At 41.3% G+C, this 26,991-nt stretch overlaps 2 protein-coding genes across 2 annotated transcripts in view; both read left to right on the top strand.

Moving 5' to 3' along the window:
* Positions 1 to 1,744: 1,744 nt before the first annotated feature.
* On the top strand, positions 1,745 to 17,101 carry dhfr (dihydrofolate reductase). The gene is made up of 6 exons (XM_080895223.1): positions 1,745 to 1,878; positions 4,369 to 4,418; positions 13,654 to 13,759; positions 13,959 to 14,082; positions 14,326 to 14,441; positions 16,668 to 17,101. Exons 1-6 carry the CDS (start codon positions 1,787 to 1,789, stop codon positions 16,747 to 16,749), a joined length of 570 nt encoding a protein of 189 aa, XP_080751349.1. The 5' UTR covers positions 1,745 to 1,786; the 3' UTR covers positions 16,750 to 17,101.
* A 5,349-nt stretch (positions 17,102 to 22,450) lies between these two features.
* Positions 22,451 to 26,991, top strand: part of LOC308404718 (multiple epidermal growth factor-like domains protein 9) — a 41,423-nt gene continuing 36,882 nt past the window's right edge. Inside the window, exon 1 of the mRNA XM_080894879.1 lies at positions 22,451 to 23,150. Within this exon, the coding sequence (XP_080751005.1) occupies positions 22,610 to 23,150 (541 nt within the window). The 5' untranslated portion in view covers positions 22,451 to 22,609. The remainder of the gene's footprint in view (positions 23,151 to 26,991) is intronic.

Here is a 26,991-nt window from a genome sequence, read left to right as displayed (position 1 = left end):
TTTCTCCACAAAGATATTATATTTGGAACAACTGTAACATTCTATACAAGAATAAGTCACTATTCTTTGAAAACGAGTTTAATAAAGGGATTCTTCTTGTAAGTCAAGTATTCAGTAATGCAGGATTATTATATAATTACTCAAAAACAATACAGAACTCCTTTGGGTATACACCCAAAGGAGTTCTGTATTGTTTTTGATGCCATACCATCTCAGCTATCCATGTTGTTTAGAAATACCACTGTCTCCCCACATCTGTTCATGTCTTACCCTGTTCTGAAAGAGTCTCCTTTAGGTCAGATTTGATTCTCCTCTTGTAAAGGTGTGAATGCCAAGATTGGGTCTCTTTTTCAAGAGTCACTTATCTCTGTTCCTCCATCCATTTAATTCTGGACTCATTTTGTCAGGACACTGACTGGAAAAAGGTTTGGTCTTTGTAACAAAAAATCCTCCTTACTAACAAAATGAGATTTAATTTAAGCTAATTCATAGATTTTACCCTGTTAAAAGCTTCCTTTAAAAATATAAGTGACATAGACACATTTTGCGCCTTTTGTAAGATTGTCCCAGAGACCTGCTCGCATTTACTCAGATTTTATGGAGAGATATCACTAGTTGCATCTCTTACAGCATCTTATCAAAATTTGTACCATGTTTTTATTGTAATCAAAACACGTTTTTATTTGGTTATACTGACTCTAGTGAGCTTTTTACCTCATGAATCTGATTTTACTCCTCGCCAAATACCGCATCCATAAATTCAATTCAATTTCAATTCAGTCTTTATTGACAGACTTTATTTCCATAGTTAAAAGGATGGCTCACTGTCGGATCTGTGTGTGCTAAAATTATACTGTTTCTAGAGCCGTCCAGTCGTTCTCTAAAAGTGAACTTTAAATTCCGTAAAAGTCCAAATACCCACAGCTACAAACATCTGACTGGCACTAGACCCTCTAGGTATCCTAAGAAGGATTCTCCTTGCATCATTATATGCAACATGCAGCTTCTGCATGCTACATTGTTTGTAAGATGACCACAAGCGGGCAGTATATGGCGGTGCGCTTTAAACCCACTTTAACTGGAAGTGAAGAAAAGCTGAATTTGCGTACAATAGTATTTTCCTGCACAGAGTTTACACCGTTGTCGCTATATATCATCATCATCATCACTTATTTGATCAGTAAGGGGGTAAAGGGGGTAGGAACCGTAGAAGTGTAAACTACTCCTTTTCGAGCACACACATTCTATAGACATAAATATATACATGAAAATTTGATGATTTTTAAGTTTTGTTTTGTTTTTCTTTTTTCTCTTGTTATTTCAGTTATATTTGCATGTTCGAAATAAAATTCTATTCTATTCTAATAATAAAGTGAAAGATGTATTTCACCATTAAATGTAAGTTCTCAAACAAGAAACCGTACTTCTCCCCTTTCAGGAAAGAATTAGATCTCTGACTACAATTTGTTCCTCTCACAACAGGAAAGCTTTAAAAACCAAAAATATTTGTAATATTTTTAATCTCTTTAATTATTCGGCGTCAAAGCATCCCTCGCTTTTGTCCCCCTTTTAACCTGTATTTCTATCCTATTTGTTTAATTATACATACTGTTCCACTGTATTATAATTTTGCACTACAATAATACATTGTGTTCTCCATGTATTATGCTTGCTGTTGTTAAAAAAGGTTTCTGTTGAAATAAAGTTGGAGAAAAAAAAGAGAAGCAATCATCGTCATTTCCGGCGTTTCTGTGGCGGGAGTGTACAGTGTCAGTCCACTGTAACGATGGCCCGCGTTTTGAACGCCATTGTGGCCGTGTGCCCTGACCGGGGAATCGGCAACAAGGGAAACCTGCCATGGCACCCCATTAGGCTCAGGTCAGTCCCGCCGGCCGATGTTTCTGTATCTCTTATGTCGAGTATCTGTGTTTATATTGATTAATCGACAGGATTTCTGAAATGAACCGTTTTGTATGGCACTGTACATCGGCTGTGCTACATTTTTAATCACTGTACATATCTTCAGACAATCAATATGCTTTGGCTAGATCTCTGGTGAAGAAAACATTTTTAATATCTTATCTGGGTAATGGACGTGTACAAGTGACTTTGGCAAAACCTGACAGCAGCTTCTACACTAGGGTTGCCAACCGTCCCTTAAAAAACGGAATCGTCCCGTATTTAGAAACAAAAGTACACGTCCCGTATTGAGCTAATAAGGGACGCACTTTGTCCCGTAATACAGTGAGAATCAAAAGTAGTCTATAAATGTTAATGGAATTAACGCTTTGTTTGAAAACATAATTCCCAGCCCCTCTCCTGCTTTGTGACCAATGAGCTGACAGCACACTTATGACAATTCGAGTATGACAATTCAGATTACCGCTTATCTCATTGGTCGAGGAAAGGTCGCTTGCGGAGAAAATACCGGAAGACAACAGATGACCACAACAAGAAGCATGGCCAACAGGGAAACAAACGCTGACACTGCGGTGTAAGTCTCGGACGACAGTACACCTAAAGCTGGGCAGACACTGTGCGATTTTTTTTCATTCACGTTATTCAGCTCCTGCTCAAACTGCACGATTGACTCACAGGGGTTAGAAGTTGGTAGGTCACGATGCAGAGTCTCACACTATACCGCCCGATGCTCTGATGAGACCTGAGTGCTCACACTGTGCCTCCATAAAATGAAGGTTATAACAGAAATTCTGTCGCTCGCTCTCCCTCTCTGTCTTTCACTCACACAGACACCCCACCACCATCAACTTTGCTAAATTGAAAAACATTGATCAGGCAGCTGTGATTAAGCAGCAGTGTAAATCAAACTATTTTCACGGTTGTTGTGGTCGTGATAATTTTGTGATGCCACATCGAAAAGGCTCGGATGAGCTTTCCAAAGTTCTACAAGTTGTGCCTCCATCGCTTGGGTCCAGATCACACGCCGCACAGCCATGCTGCTCCATCTTTTTCACCGACGTTTACGTGTTAGCGCGTGAGCGGCTGTGTTGACACCCTCACGAGCGATTGATGATCGGGAGCTGGTCGTGAGGTGTTAATCGCTTCTCGTTACCCCACGTATACTACACGATGCACGATGAAGGCCAAAATCGGGCCGATCACCAAATCGGTCGCACGACTCAAAAATCGGCTCAAAATGGGCCAAAAATCGCACAGTGTAAGCCCAGCATTGGAGCAGCAATGTTTGTTCGCTCAGAGAAAGAAAAAAAGGCTGCAAAAGTACAGAGAGGAATGGGAAAAGGAAAACACCTGGCTGGAAAAGTGCACGATAACACCTTTAAAGCGCACTGCACTGTGTGCCGGCGCACTTTTTCCATAGGCATGCTTCTAGTGGTGGGCACAAGAAGAACATGAGGGGTGTGAAAGCTCAGGGAACCCTTAACCATTTTTTTGTCCACCAGGCCACGGCAGAAGCAGATATGGTATGTAAACATTGGTTTGTTTTTTTAAACCCTCTGGTTAAGGTTATTATGGGCATGTGCAGTGAATATCAGCGCTATGTGGCCAGAAGTGTGATAATATAATTTATTTTGTGTAATAAACAACTGCAAGGATAGATGATTACAACAAATAGATGACTAATACATAAAAGTAATACATAGATGAATAATGATGATGAGTTAAGATGCGTAATCATGGGAACAAGTGGGTTTACAAACAGGAGCAGCTGATTAGCATTAGAAAAGCTGAAATAATACCTCAACTGAAGCCAATTGTACTATATGCACTATATGTGCACAGTTACAGGAATATTTTTTGTTCTATTGCTTTCTATTAATTTATATAATTTTAAGTTAAGCAGGACAGAGTTCTTTTAAAGAAAGATTTACTTATATTCTCAAAAGTTAAGCATGACAGGCTTCTGTTTAAGAAAGAGACCTGTTTTACTGTGTTAATGTTGTCATTTTGAGCTAAAAATAAATGGCTAAATGATCATTTGTTTCCCATATGGTCATATCACAAAGAATATGCATCTGCTTAAATCAAATTCAAGTCAAATGGTTAAAAAATAATTTCACACACAAAAAAAATAGCTACCACACTGGGAAGGGTGAAGACAACTGGGTTGCCCGGCCCTGGCCACGAGGTGTCCCTTATTTATTTTTCAGCGAGTTGGCAACCCTATTCTACACTGTGACAGAAATGTTGTTTCTGGCTCAAAGTGACTTAATATCATTCATGAGAAATAAGTCTGAGATGTGTTTGGCGGATTATAGGCCAACAATTCATTCACAACAGTTTAAATATGGGACATTTGTTGGTACAAGCTAAGTCTAACCTAAGGTCAAGCGAGCTGATGTAGCGACGTTAAAATGTACATCTGTAAACATACATGTTCTTTTACAGTAAGGAATTCGCACATTTCCGAAAGATGACAGCAACTCCGTCAGTGAAAGGTAACTCATCTCCACCTTGTCTTTGCTTAGTCACAGGTCAAAGTTCTCTGAGTGACCTAACTTAAACATGAACATAAAGCAACAAGTGTGCTGCTTGTATCGAAGGGCCAGGGTTGAATAGAATAGAATAATTCTTTAATTGTCCCACAAGGGGAAATTTGGGCTACGTCCACACGTACCCGGGTATTTTTGAAAACGGAAAATCTCCGTTTTCAAAAATACCCGGGTACGTGTGGACGTAACCTTGGTTGTAACAGCAGCAAGAAAAACACATATACAAACAATGCTGCTTGGCTACAAACTTTCCTGATACCAACTTACAGTGTCCTATCTCTTTAAGACTGCACCTTACTCCACCCTTACCCTGTCCCTCCCTCTTCTTGAGGTAGGCCTACATGTCTACCACAGCTATTTCAATCTTCTTCTTTTTTCTTTGCAAAATTCACCAAGATTCGTCCTTCTGGATTTCTCTGCTTAACATCAAATCAAATCACTTTTATTGTCACATCACATGTGCAGGTACATTGGTACAGCACATGTGAGTGAAATTCTTGTGTGCGAGCTTCACAAGCAACAGAGTTGTGCAAAATACAATAATGTAAACAAGCAAAATACAAGAATGGCTACATCTGAAACTAATAAATATATGTACAATATATAATAGTATATGCATTTCTGGATGTGTATACTAAATATTTTTCTACGTGTGTGTGTGTGTGTGTGTGTGTGTGTACACATATTTTACAAATTAAATAGAGTAAACAATGAATAGAATATATAAAATAAATAAAATAAAATATACAGAGTGAGACATGTGCAAAACAGTGGCATTACTGTACAGTATGGAGTGCATAATGTTAAAGTTCCAGTAGTGAAGCTGAGGTGTCTATGAAGTGTTCAGCAGTCTGATGGCCTGATGGAAAAAGCTGTCTCTCAGTCTGCTGGTACGGGACCGGATGCTGCAGAACCTCCTTCCTGATGGAAGTAGTCTGAACAGTTTATGGCTGGGGTGACTGGAGTCCTTGATGATCCTCCCCGCTTTCCTCAGGCAGCGCTTCCTGTAGATGTCTTGGAGGGAGGGAAGCTCACCTCCAATTATCCGTTCAGAGCACCGCACTACTCGCTGGAGAGCTTTGCAGTTGTAGGCGGTGCTGTTGCCATACCAGGTGGTGATGCATCCAGTGAGGATGCTCTCAATGGCACAGTGATAGAAGGTCCTGAGGATGCGGGGGCTCATGCCGAATCTTTTCAGTCTCCTGAGAAAGAAGAGGCGCTGCTGCGCCTTCTTCACTGTTTTGTTTGTGTGTACTGACCACGTAAGATCCTCAGCCAGGTGTACGCCAAGGAACCGGAAGCTGCTCACTCTCTCCACAGCAGCGCCGCTGATGGTGATGGGGGTGTGTACTTCTCTGCACCTCCGGAAGTCCACTATCAACTCCTTTGTCTTTGCGACGTTGAGGGTGAGATGGTTGTCTTGACACCAGTGGGTCAGGGCGCTGACCTCCTCCCTGTAAGCTGTCTCATCACTGTTGGTGATAAGACCCACCACTGTAGTGTCGTCCGCAAACTTCACAATGATGTTGGAGTTGTTAGTGGCTGTGCAGTCGTAGGTGTAGAGTGAGTACAGGAGAGGGCTCAGTACACACCCCTGTGGAGCACCAGTGTTCAGTGTGATGGGGGATGAGGTGATGCTGCCCAGTCTGACCACTTGGCGTATGTCAGACAGGAAGCTAAGGATCCAGCTGCAGAGGGAGCTGCTCAGTCCTAGATCCTGTAGTTTCCTGTCCAGCTTCGAGGGAACGATGGTGTTGAATGCTGAGCTGTAATCTACAAACAGCATTCTCACATACGTGTCTCTCTTCTCCAGGTGTGACAGGGCAGTGTGTAGTGTCAGGGCTATGGCATCATCAGTGGACCTGTTGTGGCGGTATGCGAACTGTAGAGGGTCCAGTGAGTCGGGTAGTGCAGAGCAGATGAAGTCCCTGACCAGCTTCTCGAAGCATTTGCTTACGATGGGGGTCAGGGCTACAGGTCGCCAGTCGTTCAATGAGGAGATGGTGGAGGATTTGGGTACAGGGACGATGGTGGCCATTTTGAAGCAGGCTGGGACTACAGACAGAGAGAGGGAAAGGTTGAAGATGTGCGTGAACACTCCAGCCAGCTGAGCCGCGCATGACTTGAGGACGCGGCCGGGAATCCCGTCCGGACCAGTAGCTTTGCGTGCGTTCACCTTCCTGAAGCACCTCCGCACATCCTCCTCAGACACAGTGTGCGCACTGACGTCATCCGCGGTGCGCACACTGTCCGGTCTCATGGTGTTCGCTGTGTTGAATCTAGCATAGAATACGTTTAGATCCTCACACAGAGAGGCCGTGGTCTGCGGTGTGCTGGTTTTCCCTCTAAAGTCTGTGATCGTGTTTAGTCCCTGCCACATACTCCGAGGGTTGTCAAACTGTTGCTCCACCCTGTCCCTGTACTCACGTTTGGCTGCTTTGATCGTCTTCCGGAGTTGGTAATGTGCGTGTTTGTAGTCCGATGTGTTCGCGGAGGCAAAGGCGGTGCTCCGTGCCGCGCGAACATCTCCGTTAATCCAGGGTTTTTGATTTGGGAAGGATTTAACTGTTCTGGATGGGACGACATCTTCCACGCATTTCCTGATAAATCCGCAGACTGAGTCTGTGTATTCATCAATGTCCCTAGCAGCCACGTGAAACATTTCCCAGTCCGCGTGATCAAAACAGTCCCGCAGCGCAGACTCCGATCATACTAATCCAACACCTACTAGTTACCTGTTATTTTACCTACATGTTGGTGAAAGAACACGACTTGGTGTTGGTGCTGTCTATGGTAGAGTATCACTCCCTGCTCCTGTTACTATGAATGATGGTGTTTTTGTATAACTTATCTGTTACAATGGCCTATAATTTTAATAAAAAGCTCACACACGCCAAAGCACATAATTCGATTCACCCACTAATTATATTCGCAGTATTCATTCAGTGTGTCTTTCTGGATTTGCTAGCTTAGTTTAGCTCGTAGCCAGATCTCTAGCAACATGGCCTCTCCACCCGTCCCTCCTGCACTTTCCTGCTCAGTGTGTCAGAAGTTTAGTTACTCCTCTGCCTCCTTTAGTAATAATGATACTTGTACCTGTAGTCAGTGCGACCGAAGCCACCCTCATGTGTTGAGGAGCAAACTCTGGTTGTTGGCAATACTGTTTTGAAACGTAAAAATAATAAACGTGATAACCTCAAATTACAGAAAAAAACCCATCTAGATAGTGACTATAAAAACGATTGACCAAGTTACAGATATTGCAGCTCATTTATTTAACTTTTTCTTTGGTGTGTGGGGAGACATACATGGTGTGCCCATCAAAAGTCCCACGGCTGTCTGCATGAATTATGAGCAGGGCTGAGATTTCGGCTCCCACATACCGATGGACAATTAATAACTGACTTATGAAATTAATCGTGGGACAGATATAATTGTGTCAAACAAAAATGGGCCAGATGTGACCCGCGAGCCATACATTTGACACTCCTGTTCTGGATCTTGTATCTGGCACATATGGCATAGAAACTGAACACTTAAGAGTATTTCCTGACTGTTTTCCTACTTTTGTCTAATCCTTTCCTAATAACATTTAAATTAATGGATTACACAGCACATCAGAGTAAAATAATCTATGGGATAATCGATAATTACTTGATTACTAAAATAGCTGATAGCTGCAGCCCTACAGCTACCTGAATGCTACTCTGTTTTTGTTGTCAAAAATTTTTATTGAGAATTCCTTAATCATGAATATGCATATTGTCATGACCATTGATCAAAAACTGATCAATGACCTTGAGTACCATTCACAGAGAGTTGGGGAATGGGTGCAATCATAGCATTGTAAGATGTTGAAAGTAAGATTTACCATCTTACTTTCAACATCTTACAATGCTTTGATTGCACCTCATGGTTTATTTCACTCACTGCTCAATGACGAAGTTTACGTCACTGGGATCCAAGCAGATTTGTGGAAAGTGTGACATTCCTTTTTTTTTTTTTTTTTGCAACATCCACATAAACTAAACAACATGGTAAATAATGTAATGTGTTTTACACTATCATTGTGAAACTACATATTTTGGAGAGTAGTATATATCGAAAAGTAATTCACTGTGTATCATAACACACTCCAATTCAACAGATGTAGCTCAGGATTTTAGCACAGATTTACCTCTGTCCAGACCCATCATAATTATGTCATTATGTCAAACCCATACTTTGGGTTTTGTGAAAAAACAGAAGCTTGTCAGAAGTTGGTTGTTATTATTATTAATTATTAATGGCCCGCTTGTATGTGGGAGCTGAATCTTCAGCCCTGCTGAGAATCTATGCAGGTAGGGGTGGGACTTTATTTTGATGGGGCACACTATGTGGCCAGTCACATGAAAAGACAGACTGGGACCATACCATCATACCAATTCTTGATTTAACAGGGAGCATATGAAGGGAAGCCAATATAGGAGAAATATGTTCTCTCTTTTTTAGTCCCTGTCAATAAAGTGCTTTGAGTGCTCAGAAGAGTAGAAAAGTGCTATATATGAACCAGTCCATTTACCATTTACTCTTGCTGTAGCATTTTGGATTAACTGAAGACTTCTCCAGGAGTTTTTAAGACATCCTGATAATAATAAAATACAGTAGTCCAGCCTAGAAGTAATAAATGCATGAACTAGTTTTTCAGCATCACTCCGAGACAGGATATTTCTAATTTTAGGAATTTTGTGCAAATGGAAAAAAGCAGTCGTATATATGTTTAGTATGTGTGTTTGAAGGACATATACTGGTCAAAAAAATGGTTCCTCACAGTGTTACTGGATGCTGAGATAATGACATCCAGAGTAAGAATCTGGTGAGATACCATATTTTGAAGATTTTCAGGGCCGAGTACAATGACCTCAGTTATATCTGAATTTAGAAGTAGAAAATTAGAAAGCATCCAGGTCTTTGTCTTTAAGACATTCCTGTAGTTTAACTAATTGGTGTTGCTTCATGGATAGATAAAGTTGGGTGTCATCTGCATAGCAGTGAAAATGTATCCAATCCCTTCTGAAGATACTGCCAAAGAGAAGCATGTATAATGTAAATAGAATTGGTCCTAGCACGGAACCCTATGGAACTCCATAGTTAACCTGTGTGTGAAGAGGACTCTCCATTTACATGGACAAATTGAACTCTTTTAGATAGATATGATACAAACCACTGTTGGACAGTACCTGTAATACGTGTACTGCATGCTTTAATAGGATATTATGGTCAGGGTTTTGGGTGGATAATGGGAGGAGAGAAGCTGCAGAGAGGCATGTAAGACATCTCTGCTTCCTCCTCCCAACTCCGGATAATCACATTTTGGGGTGGTTTAATAAATTTGGCCAGATTTCTAGAAATGAGAGCTGCTCCATCCAAAGTGGGATGGATGCCATCTCTCTTAACAAGTCCAGGTTGGCTCCAGAAAGTTTCCCAATTATCTATAAAGTAGGGGTGCAACAATACACAAAATTCACGGTTCGGTTCGGTTCGGTTCGATACTTTGGTGTCACGGTTCGATATTTTTTCGATACAAAAAAAATGTTCATGCCTTTTTAATTTGTCATTTATTAAACTTATAAATATATATTTTAACTCAAAAGTACAGTTTTTAAATTTAATGTTGCTGAAACAAAAGTAATTAAAAAAATAAATATATCTCAGGGCTCTCAAAATTTCAAAATCTCTGGTAGCCCTTCGGGCATTTTTTGGTAGCCCAAAATAAATGTAAGTAGCCCGAATAAAAAGAGAGAGCAATTTTGTGATTGATGTTTTGTTTCCTTTACAATATTATACATTAAAGTATAATATTGTAAAGGAAACAAAACATCAGTCAAAAAATTGTTGAAAAACAAATTACAACATTGTATAAAAATTACAATCATCAACTCAAATACTTGGTTCTAATTGAACAGAAATTTCTATGAACTTGTAAGAACTGTGTAGGACATGGAATCAGTCTGTGTCAGATCCTGAATTTGAAATTTCCACTGAAGTCACGGGTAAGAGGCAAGTGGAACCAAGATCTAGGCCATTTGCTTTTTGAAGTTTGCAAAGACTGCTAAATTTTGCCAGTGGTAGTTCACTCTTTGCAACATAGTACGCTGTTCTAAACAGATTTTTCAGGTTTATTTTTAGTATGTTATTTGCAATTGGTGTTTGTTCTGGGAAAGATATTGCAGACTGAGCAATAATGCATTTCTTGCATTTCTCATGGGTTCTAATGGGGGCCTTTCTTAAAATAACTGGTCCCAGTAACAAAGGCGCTTGTCGACTCAGGAATCGAGAGAAAACCAACAACACACTCGGCAGAACATTATGTTATTTACACGGGTGCACATAAGTGGTCCGCATGTGCGCATTCGCTGTCAAAATAAAAGACGCGCACCAGATAAGAAGTTGCAACGCGCGTTTGTGTCCATATAAAAGGCACTGTTTTTGTCCGCTAGAGTGGGATTTTCACGGCACATTCTGCACCACATCTCTGTGCGTTCATCATTTGTTTGAAGCCAGCTCACCTCCTGCAACCACTTTTCCGAGAATACGTGCTGTTTTTATGGTTCGGACTCCTTCTGACATTTTGGAGGTGGAGGAACACCAAAGTAATTGCTTAAAGGATTTTGTTTCTTTGACATCTTTAAGAGTTCTAAACAAATGTCTGTCCTCCTCCAGAAAATCTTATGTATGCAAACACGCGTTTTTTTTTTTTTGTTTGTTTTTTTTTGGACAGCGAATGCGCACCTGCGGACCACTTATGTGCAGCCCCGGTTATTTAGCTTGTCGTATTGCAGCCACAGAAATTCTTTTGTCCATGAAACCATAAAACTGCACTTTCTTTTTGCCTTATAGTCTGATTTGTCATAACTTTTCCGTTTTGTGGTAAGCTTTTCTTTGGCTGTCACTTCTTTACCCTGACCTGTCTTATTTGGCTCAGCAGAACTAAAATATATATCCTGCTGCTTTTACACACGCACTCACATAACGCTCAGCGATTCTCTGCGCGATCAACCTCTCACATGTTTAAGCTGCGGGAGATTTCACTTGTCATGTTTGCATAGTAAGCGAACGATTGATAAGACGATGTCAGAGGAATTGGTGCGCAAATTATCATCACTCACCAATCAGTACTGTCGCTCTCTATACACAGTTTGCGCGATTGCAAAGTGAAAGCAAAAAACAAGTGCAAATTCAAACGCGATTTCAATATAATAATAATAATAATAATAATGGATACTTTATTGATCCCCATGGGGAAATTACTTGTTTTTCTCTGCATTTGACCCATTCACTCAGTGAAGCAGTGGGCAGCCCACTAAGCAGGCGCCCGGGGAGCAGTGTGTAGGGACGGTACCTTGCTCAGGGGTACCTCAGGGTAGCCGTTAAGTGGATTCGAACCGCCGACCTTCCGATCATGGGGCGACCACTTTACCTACTGAGCTATCCCTGCCCCCCAATATGTCACATATTGACAGTGGCTCACCGATGCCAATGACATAATTACCCAGCTACATTTCCGAAAGAATGCAAAAGCATTGACATATATTTTTCCTTCAATAGCCCGACGGGCAGGGCAGAGATAGATTTTGGTAGCCCGACTGGAAAAATCGCTAGCCCCAGGACGTCGGGCTAGCAATTTTGCAAGCCCTGTATCTGATTGAGGAATCACTCATCTTTGGAAAAGAGTTTATTACAGAGAAATGGCTCTTTCCAAAATAAAAGCAATACTATCCGCTTCTTCTGGGCTATATTCTCAGCAGCATATTGTAGCGGGTCAGGGCTGTTCGGGGTTCTGTTTGTACAGTTATGTTTTGTTTATGTTGCCATAGTGACGGGTGACGCCCTCTCGCTGCAACGGTGTGTCCTTCCGGGGTCAGAGGGTGCCCTGTGTGTTGTTGTTGTTGCTGTGCAGTTGCCGCGCTGAGCAGTTAGCTAGCGGCAGTGTTCTTCTGCAGATGTCAATAAATGGCTGTGCTCCCTGGCTAGCTCACGGGAAGCAAGACCAAACGACACCTCCGTCTCCTCCTTGTCTGAGCTCGCCACAATATTAAACATATCAGGTCCCCATAAGGAGAATCATGTGCTAACGGCTGTCTAAATGACTCTGGTAAAGTTTGTAGCATGCATGCTTGTTGTTTTTGTCTGCTTCCACTTGATTTTGCACTAGGATGATGTCGGCGTAAATGTGCAGTCATATTCGTTGTGTTCCCACTAGTGCTGTCAGCGTTAATCTCGTTGAAATGACGTTAACGCCACAACACGGCAAATCTCCGTTAATGAGCTACCGCGGATCGCCCCGTGCGTGGGGCTAGACGGCCAACATGTTAACGAGCTAACTGCGCTAACACACTAGTTCCCACCCATGTAATTGAGCATTGCGTGGCACATCCAACATACTGTTTTACTTTTGTCCATGACGCGCTTACCTTCAGGGTCATACGTCACATGAAAACCAAAATAATTCCAAACGCCAGATCTGAATGAGGGTGGGGGAGGTTCAATTTGCCATGTTGCAAGGAGCGCTTAACTTCTGTCTCGCTAGCTTGCCCTGCGCTCTTCCTTCTGACAATGCTGTCTGTGTTGAACGCTCAGTGGATCTGCGCTCGACAGTGCAGCCTAGGCGGAGTAGTCGAACGCAGATTCACTGAGCGCTCAAAATAAATTACAAATTTTGTATTGTTCGATACATATGCGTACCGAACCGAAAGCACTGTATCGAACGGTTCAATATCGATACGAGTATCATTGCACCCCTACTATAAAGCCCACATCATTTTTTTGGACACCACTCAGACAGCCAGCAATTTAAGGAGAACATGCAGCTAAACATGTCACTCCTGATTGAGGAGAGGACCGGAGAAAAAAGACAAAACAAAAGACTGGGTGGTCAGCTACCAGGACTTTTTCTGTAATTTTACACATTTATTTCTTACAATTTAAGTCTGAAGAGTTCTGACAAATTTCAGTTACATATTTAACTTAATTACACAGACACAAAGTGGAGTTTCACTTGTTCGTCCCACTTAAGATCAAAATGGGCGGTATGTGGCCTGTGACATAAAAGGAGTTTGACACTCCATGCACTGGAGATTGCACGCTAAAACATGTGATAATAATAATTGATTAAATGAATTCAAAACCTGTCTTTGTGCAGGCAAGCAGAATGTGGTGATCATGGGCAAGAAGACGTGGTACTCCATCCCAGAGAAGAACAGACCTCTGAGCAACAGAGTCAACATTGTCCTCAGCAGGAAGTGCAAGTATTTGTCACACACAGTGCCATTTCACGGTGTCACGTTTTATCATAATGCCCAGTGTGCAGTGCATTGACTTCCTGCGTGTCTGTGTGAGTGTGTGTGTGTGTGTGGGGGGGATATTTTATTACTCAGTGCAGAGTTTTGCTACACAAAGTATTGCCCTGTTCTAACTGACATGCTGTAACTGGTCATTCTGGTCCAGAGTGCCCCCTGCAGGAGCACACTACTTGGCGTCAGACTTCAGCTCAGCCCTCAGGCTAATCGAAACAGAACTGGCTGATCAGGCCGATCAGGTCTGGGTTATAGGGGGCAGTTCTCTCTACAAGGTATGTTTGTATTCACTTCCACTTTTTTTTAGAGTCAGAAATTGGTCATTTTGAATTAACCAAAAAAGAGTAGGCCAGGCTAACTGATTACATATTAATAGTCAGCTGGACTCTAAATAGTTACTCCAAAGTGGTTTTTACTGTCACACTGGTGACTGCTACTATTGATGGTTATATAGTGAAGCACTTCAAGAGAAGCTGCAACTACACACCTTTCTCTTTAATTATGTTTTGATCATCCAGGAGATGATGGGGAGCACGGGAATGAGAAGACTGTTTGTCACTCAAATTCTGAAGCAGTTTCAGTGCGACACATTCTTACCTGAGATCAGTCTGGACAAATATCGTCTGCTGCCAGAGTAAGACCATCACACATGCTTGGCATTAGTTTATGCATATTTGTCACACATTTCAAATCATTAAACAGAACTAAAATACCCCTGAGTCACACTAATTGTCGGGAATCCTCGAAGAACAGACCGAGGAGTTTCCCTGATGCTTAGCTTTGTCCACCCTAGCTGGAAAATCCAGAAAACTGTTTTATTTCTTATTTATCGTCCACCAGGCCCTTACTCGAAGAAGTCGTACCATTAATTAATGCTTCAGTTAATATTAATATGATCAACTTATCTCTATTAATTGGCTACGTACCACAGGCTGTCGAGCTGGCAGTAGCAATCACCTGACCCATCTGTCAGCTAATTATAGGCCATTTTCCAACCTTTGTTTTTTCCTCAAAGGTTCTTGAAAGAGTAGTTGTCAAACAGTCAGTCAGGTTTCAGAGCTCATCACAGCACAGAAACAGCTTTAGTGAAGGGAAAATGATCTTCTTATGGCCTCTGTCAGTTTACTTGTCTCTGTGCTTATCCTTATATTTTATTACAGTGGTTAGAGCAGGGGTGGGCAATTCAAGGCCTCGAGGGCCGGTGTCCTGCAGGTTTTAAATCTCACCTTGGGTCAACACACCTGAATCAACCGATTCGTTCGTTACCAGCCCTCTGGAGAACTTCAGGACATGTTGAGGAGCTAATGTAGCCATTTAAATCAGCTGTGTTGGATCAAGGACACATCTAAAACCTGCAGGGACACTGGCCCTCGAGGCCTGGAGTTGCCCACCCCTGGGTTAGAGCATGCTGATAGGTAAGGTGATGCACTGCAGTTGTTTGAAACATATCTATCTAACAGTCTCCAGTTTGTTTGTTTGTATTGAGAGTTCTCTTCACACACTTAATTACTTGTGTGTAAAGAGGATAATTTTGGGAGTTCTACTGGATTCTGTGCTAGGACCAATTCTGTTTACACTATGCTTATGCACTATCATTAAAAGGCATAGCAAACGTTTTCACTTCTATGCAGATGATATCCAACTTTTTCAATCCATAAAGCCAGATAACACACACCAATTAATTAAACTTCAGTGATGTCTTAAAGAAATAAAGACATGGATGATCTCTAATTTACTCCTTCTAAAATCAGATAAAACTAAGGTTATTGAACTCGGCCCTGAAAATCTTTGAAATATAGTACTGAATGGGAAGTAGAGACTTCAGCTTCCAGGCCCCTCTTCTGTGGAACCAGGTCTCATTTTGAATATTTTTGCATATAGATTGGATGAGGTGACCCTGAATCCTCCTTTAGTTACGCTGCAATAGGTCTAGGCTGCTGGGGGATTCCCATGATGGACAGAGTGTTTCCCTTTCACTCACTATGTGTTTATACACCACTCTGCATTTAATGATTAGTTATTATTAATCTCTGGCTCTCTTCCACAGTGTGTCGTTGTCCTGTCTTCCTCCCCTCACCCCCAACAGGTCGCAACAGATGGCTGCCCCTCCCTGAGCCTGGTTCTGCCAGAGGTTTCTTCCTGTTAAAAAGGAGTTTTTCCTTCCCACTCTTGCTAAAGTGTTTGCTCAAATGGGGTCATCTGATTGTTTTCTCTATTTTCTTTGTATTATTGTAGGGTCTTTACCTTATAATATAAAGCTTGAGGTAACTGTTGCTTGGAGTTGGCACTACCATGAGCCACTGATATTTGGAAGTTTTACTGTATTCCACCAGAATCCCATTTGTCCCATTGTGGGCCAGTGCATGAAATTCTTGTATCTTTGCAAGTTCTATAATGGAGCCGTGTGACTATTTTTGTCCATGCAAGTGTCGAGAGGGAGTATCTGACACTACACAAAAAATAATAATGCAGTGCAGTGCATCATCGCAGTACAATTTTTTTTATATGGAAAATAATTTGTTTGATCCTCTACACCGGGCATTTTGTATAGGGTCACATCAGCCGTGGCAGTTCATCATGGAAAAACAACTAATCAACACATTTCAACTTTATAGTCAAAATACTATTTCAAGAATTATCTCAAAATTTGTACCTCCTTCTCAAAATGATCAATAGCTCTAATACTCCTTGGTACACACATAACAAAGTAAGGAAAATGTTGAAGGTTGATTATATAATAAAGTGTTATGTGAATGATGTTGAAATTGGGTATTTGAATGTGAAATAATGCACTTGCCTCTAAACTTTATTTGTAGATGAATCAAGATGCATTAAAGGTTAAAGATCATTTCTCCTACAGGTTTCCAGATGTACCACATGAGCTGCAGGAGGAGAATGGGATTCAGTACCGATTTGAAGTCTATGAGAGCATCCAGGAATGATGAGGCAACGCAGAAATCAAAAAAGTTGATGTGATTTGTAAATGATCACCATTATGTAAATGCTGGACTTATTGTTTGGAACAGACGGCGGAAAACAAAAACAAACCTGTGTTAAGTAGTACTGGAATTGACCCACCACACTTCACAGGTGTGATGGAAGTGATGCTGGGACTAGATCTAGTTTGATTTGAGTTTGTTCAGTTTTGTTTTCTTCAAGTAATGAATGATCTTAGAAAAGGAAGAGGTATGTAAAGGTGTAGTCTCTGATCTCTTTTCTCATATAAATGTGTCACAGCAAAGTAAACAAAATAAAGTGCAACTGTGGCTTCTGGAAAGTCACTTGTTTAATTTATTTATTATTTTGTCCTCTTTCCTTTTGCAATCAGAATTTTGATCTGAATGCACAGTGGTGACGAACACATTTTGCTTTTGCAAGAACAATTGTCAATTTTAAACAACACCTTATACATTTTTGATTACCATTTGGGGGATACAGAGATTTTGTTACCCAAGTAGCTTTTTATAGATTGTGTTGACTGGGATTAAATTTTTCCTGTACGATGGATTTCAGTTGCTGATATTCAAGGAATTTACTGTTGCTAATTCTATAGTTATTCAAATGAAATACATTTGAAATCTTGTATAAGATGTTCTAGATTTTTTTTTTTATCCCTTTCACCAAGCTGAATGCCAAGCGTGAACAACAAATTGATTCACTGATCTACATCATCAGTTTTATTTTATATTACCTTTTTGACAAAAGCTACAAAATGGATGGCTACAACAGCTAAGTTTGCTTCTTAAGCACTATATGTTCACTAATAAGGGTAGGATAAAGCTGTCATTGGAAAAAAGATGTTGATAGCTACCATAGAAAATTAGTTAGAGAAGCTTTGAGATGCATGTTTTGGAGACCTAGAGTACTTTTGCCCCTTTTCTCATAGATTTACATACAATCAAAAGTGTCTCTGAAATCACAGGAGTCACCCTCTGCTGGCTATTAAAAGAATGTTGGTTCAAGGATTGTTAACTTGGTAAACTTTTATTAGAGTGTTAAATGGCTGCAAAGTAAAGTCTACAAGGTTTCCCACTCTGACAGCTTTCAGCTGATACAAACGACCAGGCAATCGACCTCCAGTACCTGCTGGGACAAAACTGCCCCCACCCCTCTATTCAAGGCATTTCATGAATAAAAGGGAGAGAAAATTGAGTAGTGTAGAGTAAGGGTTCCCCATAGAGGGCCTTCTTTACCTGTACAAATGCCAGCTGGTACTGCTCCATTCACTGGACAAGATCCTTGGCACCTTTTGGTCAGGTCTGACCACAAACCAGTGGTAGTAACTGGCAAGCCCCAAGACCAGCCTCACCTCTTTTTTTTTTTGTTTTAGGAATGTACTTACCAGTTACTGTACCTCCATCCATCCAATCCAAGAAAATTTGCCAGTAGCCCCTGGATGAATAAATAAACATGAGCTGTGCCTACTCGGTCCAGGAGCTTGCTGACCTGGGCCATGGGATAAGCGTCAAACTGTGAGACCTTGTTCACCTTACTGATACTCAGCACGTGATGAATGACTGTATATTTGCACAATTATTTCTTCTTTGCAGCACCTTTTCAACGACCTCCTGCTGCACACCACAGCTCTCTCCTCTGGGCCGCAGCAGCAGAGCGACAAACCATGCCCTGCCACAGCAACAGAGGAGAGCTGCCTCCATCCTCAAAGACCCCCACACACCCCCAACACAGACTGTTCACACTTCTGCCCTCGGGACGAAGGTTTAGAAGTGTGAAATCCAGAACATCCCGACTCCACAACTCCTTCTTCCCCACTGCTATCAGACTCTTGAACAGCTGACCTATTTTAACAGTAATAATAATTTTTTCACATCAGGTCATCTTACATATCAAACCAGCATATTAAGCTCATAGCTCTTTTGCACACAAATCTATTTAATACTTCAATTTTTGTCTCTATTTATTTATACTATTTGTATTTTATCTGTTCTAGTCCTATTTGTACATATTAACCGGCATCTGTGTGTGGACAGCAGAGAAAGAATTTCATTGCACAGAGAAATTATTTTCTTTGTACACATGACAATGCTTTGAATCTTTGAATCTTGAATTTTTTCTTAATCATGAACTATAAACATTGATGAGGTGCATCTTTTGACTTTGCCTTTATTATAGTTTTAGCATTTTGATGCTGTTAACAGTTACATACTGAGCAAATATGATGATAGCAGCTAACCTTTGCCATGCCCAGCTGGACCACAGACCTTTATGGCATTGTCAAAAGGAGCAGGAAGTGAATTCTGCATGGGACAAAACTCTTCATGTCATTATTTGTGCAGCTATTAAGGATTCTTCAGCGATACTTACCGTAAAAATAACTGTTTTGGCAGGTTTTTGGTGGAGTCTAATGGAGTATAAAACTGGGGCCCATATGTAAATCTGAACCCTTCACACACATAAGTCTTTCTAACTATCCCCTTTTCTGTTTTCAGACTATTTCTTCGTGAAATGAAGGGAAATTGTTGAAATTAGAATTTACTTAATCTTTATTTTCCAATTGAGCCATATGATTCCGAGCTTTTCTAACAAACTGACTTGTTATCGCCCCATGAGGCCACTAGGGGGCAACAAACACTTGCCAATCATAAACTGACTACAAGAAATCAAGGGACCATACCCTTACTTCCTGTGGTGACCTTAAAATAAACGTCTAAACTTTTGCGTAGGCACAACCTAAACATAACGTGACTCCCCAATCCTTACTCCTCACCAGCCCCAAGAAAAGAGCAACAGCACAATACCATTTAAGATGCTAGAATCAGTTTCTTTGCTCTGGAAGTAGGCAATGCCAAAACATAAAAAAAAAAAAAACTTCTGTTGAGCTTCCACAACAGAAATTTTAAAAAAGACAGTTCTCTAATCTAGGCTCCCTATCAATGAACAAGAGGAACCAAAGGTAAACACAAAAACAAAAAACGACTCACTTCTGCTGAAATGTGCTGTGCTGTGGTGAAATATTCACAGTTCACTACTTAACAAAGATTATTTACAAAATCCTCTCAACAAACATTTCAGGAGTAAATATAAATAAATACATATTGGGTGATATCTTTTTCAGCTGTACTATTGTGCAGTTGATGGTTGCTTTTTGAGAAGTAACAGAGTGAATCCTCCTGCAGGAGCACTGCTCCAGCCCACACAGCACTGGCATCCACCTCGAGTTTAAGATGGCACATGAAATCTGGAGCAGCGAGGAGAGGAGCGCTGCAAAGGAGAGCGTTAGTATCATCAACAAATTACTTAACAAGTGTCAAGTGTGGAAAAACTACTTTTGCAAACAGATCTACAGCATATACAGTAATTGAACATTTGAATTCTTCTAATGTCTTGATGCATTCTCAATCATCCAGGTAAGTAAATCTCCAAAAGTTGATTCTGTTCATTTGGACGTAGCGTTTTCAGTGGGAGAAACGTTTCGTCACTCATCCAAGTAACTTCTTCAGTCTCAGCTGACTGCAGGTTTCCTCACTGAAGGAAACCAGTCCATTGTTCCTTCAGTGGGCTGGTTTCAGTCATTATGCAAATGTACTGTTTTTAAGATTGGGGAAACATGTAGTCGGCTGTGACTGAAGAAGTCACTTGGATAAGTGACGAAACGTTTCTCCCACTGAAAACGTTACGTTCAAATGAACAGAATCAACTTTTGGAGAATTCTTCTAACCAGTACCGGGCACTGTGAACAGCTAACAAATATGAGAAAACATCACGAATAAAGGGTTTTCTTAACTTTTTTTATTTTAAAAACTTGCTTGCTATAAAATCAACATGTGAGCATATGTGTAATACTGCAGATATTAACTGTATGTTTGAAGTGGCACGATGTCCATATTTTTAGGGAATATTTGGGTGGTTAAGGCAGTGCATGTTATTACTGATTTAATAATCAATTACTAAATCAATTAGTAATCAATTATGCTGCAGAATTTTTTTCATTCTACTTTTGAAGGCACATTTTTGTTGTTTCCTTAGAAAAATTAGGAATGAAAACTGATTGTAAAATGAATAAATTGACTCATAAATAACAATCTATAAAATATAAAGCTTTGCTTTTTTGTAGTGTCACAATAATTCCATTCCTGGTGGAATTCATTTCTATTTTATTTATATAAAATTGAACTAAAGTAGCTGGGTATCCTGCAGAGAGGTTTGCGGGGGCCACCCTCAGCTCAAAGGAAAACGGCACCTCATTTCCTAATGCATTTACCTCCATCCCAGAACTGTGTTTCTTTTTCTTTCTTGTAACTCTCTCTCAGCACAGGAACCATAGGATTCACAGGAGGACACTCTGCACCCTGAGTTTTTCCAGCTTTACTCTTTTATATTTTTAATAAACCAAACATCTTCTAAGTGGTCTGGTCTTTGTTAGTGGAACAAAAATGGAAATGTGTTGCTTGAATATAATTAATTTACATATTTGTTGTTGTTTTATAATAACAAGTGTCCTATAATTCTTACGGGTGAGTATTTTAATGCAACATTAAACCTGTCAGTGTGTTCTAGACAATTTCACCACATGCAAGATAGGTATTGCTGAAAACACGATGAAGAAAAACAGGTATGTAAAGATAATTATTTGTTTTTATAAATTTTTTAAAACAATACAATATTAAAACCGGACTCATTTTGATTATTATGCAATATAAAAACACATTTAAAGGAGCAGCATGCTCTGACTATAGCTCTCCCCACATCACATCTGCTGGATAACAACACTGAAGACCTGACAAACCATCTTCTTGGTAGAAGGCTTGTACAGCTTTCATTGTGGGGTTTTTTTTTAACCATGACTAGGTGATGGTTACGCTGCGTTTAAATGTTTGATGGACTCACACGTTTTTATTAGCAAAGCCTTAGCACGGTCCCATTCGCTCATAGCCTTGCTGTCCCATTTTGGGTAAATGAGAAAACTAAAAACGGAAAAATGGTATTACTGCTTTAGTTGTTGTACATGTAGTACATTAAGCTTGCCCGCTGTTTAACCCGTGATCTTTTGCAGCCTGCGCTTTCCATGGTCAGCTTCCTGTTTGATGCTTGGCCCAAATATGCCACCATGTCACTGGTGAGGACATGGAATATGGATTATGCGGTTTCACAACCAGGGTTTAGCAAAAACGTGTTCGTTTTCACATACGTCAGGAGAGAAAATACCCATGATCCACTCAAACTTATGCCCAAGTCACCTTTATTTCACACAGAGCTTTTTATTAAGCTGTAGATTGCGTTTCAGGAAGAGTAGCTCCAGGAAATTTTTTAATGATGCTAGTAAATTTTATGACAGTTAATGCGTGTGGTGTTATTAAGAGCAAGGCAATAATTGGACCTTTAGGCCAGCAATTATTGGAAATTTCCATACCTAAGCGGGCGCATACTGAGGTGTAAAATGGGACAAAAAATAATAAACTTATATTTGCCACATTATTTTTACAAAGTACCCTATCAATACAAAAAATTCATGAATGGAAACCGGTTATAATTTTCGGGGAGGCTGAGACACTTGATAATTTACAACTTATTGTCTGCGGCGTGAAAAAGGGACTATCCAATCAACGAGCGATCGAGTGCCCCGTGGGCATTTTTCCTGGGCTCCCATTGGCTCACTGGTACGTCGATCTGAGGAACGGCTCGCGCTAGGTTGCAGCGCAGGTGAAGTGTTGACGGTGGTTCATAGGGCAACAAACAGCAGTGTACGCCGCCGGGAGACATCAATGCTGGAGTACACGTCCATTCAGGGAACGGTCTGAGGAAGACCATTACTGGGGCTTACATGGAGAGCTGAGGCTGAACATGACGTTAACGTCCTTAATGATGTACATATCTCTGCTTTTACTATTTATTTTGTATGTATATAGTGGGTTTTCTGAAGCTGCGCCCCGCATCAGTACCTACGATGCGTCGTCTATCTCCGGGAAAAGCGGCTCAGCCTCCGATGCCTGGGATACCTTCCGCAACGACATGCTTCGCAGTTTACCAGAGAGCTGGTTCACTCTCTCGCCTTCAGCCGGACTCGCACCGTTGCCGACTATTGTTTCAGCCGATCCGGTCACCACGGCCATCTCCAAAACGCCAACCACGGACCCGACACCCACCCCCACCAGCACAATTCACGCCCCTGATGTTGGAATAATCCCATACACTAAAGAACAAACAACACCGTTTTCCAGGCTAACCGGCGTGCGCAAGCGGTCCGCCGACGCGCGAACATCCCTCTTCACTCCGGAGAAAATGCTGCAGACCTTGGTGTCCATGGTTTCCCAGCGCACGGCCAACGATGCCTGGGCTGCGGATAATATCGACACATCTGTTACCTCAGTGGAGAGCAGCCAGGGTGAGTACTGTGAAGCAGGAACCTTTGCAGATTTAACGTTTGTGTTGCGCAGTCACATCAGTAGGCTCGGATGGTGGCTCCGTGGGTTTGACGCATCCACCGAATTAACCAGATTGCAACAATGGGCAGACGCCTCAGAGTGCATAGTGTGCCCCTTTGAAAATAAGCAAGAGCCTAGATGCTTCCCCTGCACAGCTCCGTTCTAACATAGGGTTTCATTTTTTAATTATTATTATTTTAGGACGAGTGTGACATATATTACGTTGTTGGGGTTGGGTGTGGGGGGCTTGAGGGGGTGTGTAATCCTGTTGTTGTTCACTCAGTTTCTCCAATTCACAGAGAATTCATCCAAGCCTTGATTCTGTATAGTCAGAGCAGCCATGTTTGCAGCTGACAGGGAATACGCTGCTCATATAGCTGCTTCATCTTCTCCATTGTTGTTTGCTTGGCATATTCAGAACAAGGCCATCCAAGCAAAATGGCTAGGCAGGCCAAGCCATGAATGAGCAATGACAGTGGGGGAGTCTGCCCCCTCCTCCTCCTCCTCTCACACCTCACACACATCTCAGCATCCATGGTGTTGTTCTCCAGTCTGCCACAAATACCGCACAAATGTCCAAAATTCACCTTCAGCAGATGGTGTGTCTTCGTGCTTTGGCTTTCTTTTGCCCTTATCCTGTTGTAACCACATAAAAATGGTTTTTATGTGTTCTTGTTCAACACTGTCTATTCCCTTTTTGTCTGTAAAAGCTTCATCCCCTATCTCCCCGGGCCACACTGTGTTCTGCTTGTAGCTTTATAGAGCACTACACACACCAACACGTACACACACAGTTGCACACCTCCTGAACCTAAGTGTAAAATTCAGGCTACTGTATTTGAATGATATTGGCTTCCCCACACCAGGGGGTCCAATCTAGTCATGTTTTTTTTACAGTGACCCCTTTGTTCTCCTCACTGTGTCCTACCTGACTGTCAGCATTAATCCTAGTGATGGTGGCGGATTAAGAAAGCTGGTTGTGGTGTACTGCAGCCATAAATGGCTATTGAGAAATCTCCAGATTTGACTGGTTTGGGAGGAAAGAAGTAAAGCTTGGGTTCTGGTTGAACTCCTGGTAGATGGGCCATTAAAGATGCACAAATGTTCAGTGGAACATTGTTAAAGAACATCTTCCATTTTGACTGTTTCGAGTTTGATTTTGGCTTAACCTTATAACAGAAGTAGCGTTATGCTAAAATATACATAAGAGGCCTAATTTGAGAGGCAACATGTTTTAGTTTCTGAAAGTGGCATATATCTAAAATACAAACTAACTCTGCTGCCAAGTGGATCACCGTTGACCTGGTGGATGCTCAGAGGTTATTTCTTGGTGCTGGATCACAACTGTATTCCAGAAATGAACACAAGCACAATATTCCCCAGCTCTGACCTGTTATGTTATGGAAATGGAATCCCTCAAGGTGTTCATCTGTGTTGTCAGGTACCTGCATGTTAGCAGGGGATCCTGTGGGAGCTTAGAGGCCACATAAACACCCTGGAGTCTTTGTTTTGTTCGTCAAGCCAAGAGGCTGCCACCATCAGGAAGTGCTTTTTCAACAGGGGGTGGAGGCATGGGGGTCTGCTTGGTCTGCAACAGTGTTTACGCGAGTGGCCCTTTACAAAGTAACATCCACATCAGCATTATCCATTTCACATGTAAGTAGTTTTACTGTTATAGTTAGCTGTGAGTATCTATAAGTCTATAACATGGCACATAAACAAGAAAAAATTCTATTGATACTGATTAAACGTTATCAAAAAAACAGTTTTCGAGTTTATTTTTCTTTTCATAATATGTAAGTAATAAATATATAAGTCTGTTTGGGCCATAAGCATTCTGGTTGGACAAAATAAGCTTTTGAATTGGTTTACCTTATTTTCTGTCATATGCACACTGTCACAATGGTGGATGCTCACATTAAAAAGGAATGATTGTTCAAATAATGAGGTTAATGTACCTACAAGTAATCCCTATCAGCTAAAAGCTCAGGCTACAGCTCTAAACACTGAGTTTCAGGCTGTTTTTTGTGCTCTTGGTTATATAGAGGTAATATCCCTAATATGGTCAGCTCTCGCTATGAGCACAAAAGTGAACAGACAGTCGCTAGTAAAGCAGAATGAAACAAACAGCTTTGTCTCTGTCAAAAGGCGAACTGAGGAGGTGAGCCAGGGCCTAGTATATGTTAACTAAGAATGGTTTTCTTGCTCTAGTAGAGTTCAAGGATTGAAGTATGGAGCTAGAAATAAATGAGTGAGCAACAAAGTTAAAATGTTGAACTTTGGCTGGGATCACAGAAGCCCCACCCACCTGCTGTTCAGACCTTCTGTTCATAATTGACAGCCAATAAGAAAAAAAAGTTAGCCCAAAGAGGAAAAACAGGTTCTGCACGCAAGCAGATAAATAAAGATTTTTGAACTGCGATTCATGCAAATATACTCTACCAGAGTGCAGGAAGTGTTCAGTCAAAATGCAGCATATTTACCAAACTGCTTCCTGGATCCTTTTTCATGTTAGTGAGGCATTTAGTCATTTCTCCTTTTAAGTCATTTGATCCACTTTGTTACGTGAACCGTGAGGTCAAAATGAAACACATGGCCACGTGTCAGGTCATAAATGGAAACTTCAGCTGGCCTTGTTTAGATTTGTAACTTCAAAACCCCCCAAACTCTCTATTCTTGTAGCGTGAAGGCCACTCACACGACATCATCACATCATTCGGGATAACGCCTCGCTCGGCTACCTCAGTAGATTCTCTTCCAGGGCAGAGGCCCCATAGACCAATACCATGTGGTGTTTTTCCACAGCTTTACTTTGCAAAGTCTCCCAGTGCTTCATGGAAGATAATGCGTTTTGACTCTCCAAACAAATCTCAAAGCACAATGATTGTTTTCACCATAGCAAGCTCTAAATTAGGCAGGACAGGAGGCAGTTGTTTTGTTTTTCTTTTTCTTTTTTCATGGCGAGCAGTCTGCCACTGTCTGTTCCTGAATACCAGCAGCCATGCTGTCACAACCCTTTACAGCAAGTTAAATAGGAGAAAGATGAACTCTTGCTTCGGTTCCTCCTCACCTTCTCTTCCTCGCTGCACGCAGTTCCAGTGCAATCTAAATCAAACTTGCTGCCGCGGCCTCACAGAATCATCTCACACCTAGCGGAAGCTGGGTTTTAAGAATGAACTTTGTGCGTGTGTTAGGGGTGATGCATTCACTGGATCGCACACATTTTCAGGCGTGATCAGAACTGACAGTTCCTATGCGGACATTGCTGTAGCAAAGGCCCAGACTGTATATTCAACAAGCTTGCGTAACCACAGGCCTTTATTAGTTACATAAAACTCCAAGCAGCAGTGGCAGACGAGTATAATCTGAGTAGGACGCCTGAGCGGGAATGCATTAAAATTTAGCTGTCCTTTCCTCTCTTAATGTTAGTTGAGATATTGTGTGCACACCACATATAAAAACATGCTGTTCTGCTCTCTTATTTGTCTGTTTTCTTTGTCTCACTGCTGAGCACAGAATGGAGACACACAGTCGAGCCTTCAGTTGCCACACCTAGCCTGAGATCAGATGAATAATAGATTGGCACTCTGTGGATTCATCCACATGTCTGTCATTACATCCTCCATATGCAGCACAGTTGCACACTTATCTCTAGACTGTCTAGAGTCTCCATGAGATGGGAATCTTGTTTTTTGTTTTTTTGAAGCATAAGTGAATTGTGCTTTCAACAAAACAGAAACCAGCCAAAGAAAGACAAGGTTTCATTTGAAAAATCTGGATGAGCAAAGTGTAACTTTGTGC

The sequence above is a fragment of the Rhamphochromis sp. 'chilingali' genome, assembly GCF_963969265.1.
Source record: "Rhamphochromis sp. 'chilingali' genome assembly, chromosome: 10".
Classification (NCBI taxonomy): Eukaryota; Metazoa; Chordata; class Actinopteri; order Cichliformes; family Cichlidae; genus Rhamphochromis; species Rhamphochromis sp. 'chilingali'.
The sequence above is the reverse complement of the archived record's forward strand: the minus strand, read 5'-3'. Positions and strand labels throughout refer to the sequence as shown.

Excerpts from the sequence above, each read along its gene's own strand:
- dhfr (XM_080895223.1), top strand. The coding sequence starts at position 1,787 with ATGGCCCGCGTTTTGAACGCCATTGTGGCCGTGTGCCCTGACCGGGGA. Across the intron at positions 1,879-4,368 it reads TGGCACCCCATTAGGCTCAG|TAAGGAATTCGCACATTTCC; the intron begins GTCAGTCCCGCC and ends GTTCTTTTACAG. Across the intron at positions 14,083-14,325 it reads GGGGCAGTTCTCTCTACAAG|GAGATGATGGGGAGCACGGG; the intron begins GTATGTTTGTAT and ends TTGATCATCCAG.